The 1,270-nt window shown below is 47.9% G+C and overlaps 1 protein-coding gene across 1 annotated transcript in view; it reads right to left on the bottom strand.

Annotated features, from left to right (window-relative positions):
• The window catches only part of LOC101848134 (cone-rod homeobox protein), a gene marked incomplete in the record, with an annotated part of 55,785 nt that overhangs the window by 46,189 nt on the left and 8,326 nt on the right, over nt 1-1,270 (bottom strand). The window contains 1 exon segment of the mRNA XM_013085769.2: nt 450-1,145. Coding sequence (XP_012941223.1) covers nt 450-861 — 412 coding nt within the window.

Genomic DNA, 1,270 nt, shown 5'->3' with positions numbered 1-1,270 from the left:
GACTGAGAGGAAGGAGTATGAAATAGGAAGGGGGGAGGGGGTCACCTACGCAAAAAACCCACCCCTTGTGGTCATTGGAAAGCCCTTAAAACGTTGACTGTCCGATTTCCATATAGACAGTTGAAGCAATGTCTCATAGTCATAGCAGTTATCAGTTTCTTTTTAATTAAAAAACCCAGTCCAAAAGAAAAATGAAGGGAACATAATATCACACGAATTATGAAATAAAAAGTTAGTGTTGTTGTTATGACAAATACATGTGTATTTACAGACAGACAGACAGACAGACAGACAGACAGACAGACAGACAGACAGACAGACAGACGGACAAACAAACAAACAAACAAACAAACAAACAAACAAACAAACAAACAAACAAACGAACAAACAAACATACAAACAAACAAACAAACAAACAAACAGACAAACAGAACCAGGCACACAATTACCTAACAGGTCATGCGGCGAGGCGTGTAGGCCTGGGTAGGGGAAGTACGGGGCCGGCCTGTGAGCGGTGAAGGCCGCGGGTCCCGGCCTGTTCAAGATACTGTCAATGCTGAACGCACTGCCCGCCACTGTAGCGGCCGGGGCCAGGACTCCTGAGAGGCCAGCCTGGCACGACTTGAGGTGCTCCGCCGTCCAGGCAGCGGACAGGTGACCCAGGCCGCCGTATAAGTAGGTCAGTGGATGGAGGTGTGGCGCCAGGCTCAGATGGTCGAGGACTCTCGCGGGTGGGTGGAAGGGCGAGTGGCGGGTGGACGGTTCCGTGGACATCTTTAGTTTGAGTTCTTCTTGTAGACGTTCGTCGTACGTCATGGGTTGCACTCGGGCCGGGAGGTCTTTTTCCGGGGATCTGAGCATCTTTTGGGGGGGTTGGTGATGTTTCTGTTTTTCTCACTTTCCGACTGTTACGTGAGGCACGGTTGAGATTTTAGAGTTATACACCAATTTGAGATGATGACAGATGACTCTCACGTTGTTATTAGGCGCTGATAATGGTTTGTGCAATGCAATACTATGTGTTCAGAGACGTTTTCTTGTAGAGTTACAGAAACGCATGTCTCCTGCTGTGATGTCACCGAGAAATCCAGATCTTGGTCATTGTGACGTCACTGCATTCAGGGGTTGATGTGGAGGAATGCGTCCTGAAAGAGATTATTAGAAAAGGAAATGAAGCAGACAACGGTGATGCCTGTCAAACTGAACACAGAAAAAGAGAAGAGGGTAAAGAGATATAGAGAAATGGGGTGGGGGGGATAGAGGGAGAGAC

This window comes from Aplysia californica, unplaced genomic scaffold (genome assembly GCF_000002075.1).
Source record: "Aplysia californica isolate F4 #8 unplaced genomic scaffold, AplCal3.0 scaffold00404, whole genome shotgun sequence".
NCBI lineage: Eukaryota > Metazoa > Mollusca > Gastropoda > Aplysiida > Aplysiidae > Aplysia > Aplysia californica.
Note: the sequence above shows the minus strand (reverse complement) of the source record. Positions and strands in the feature narration are given on the sequence as shown.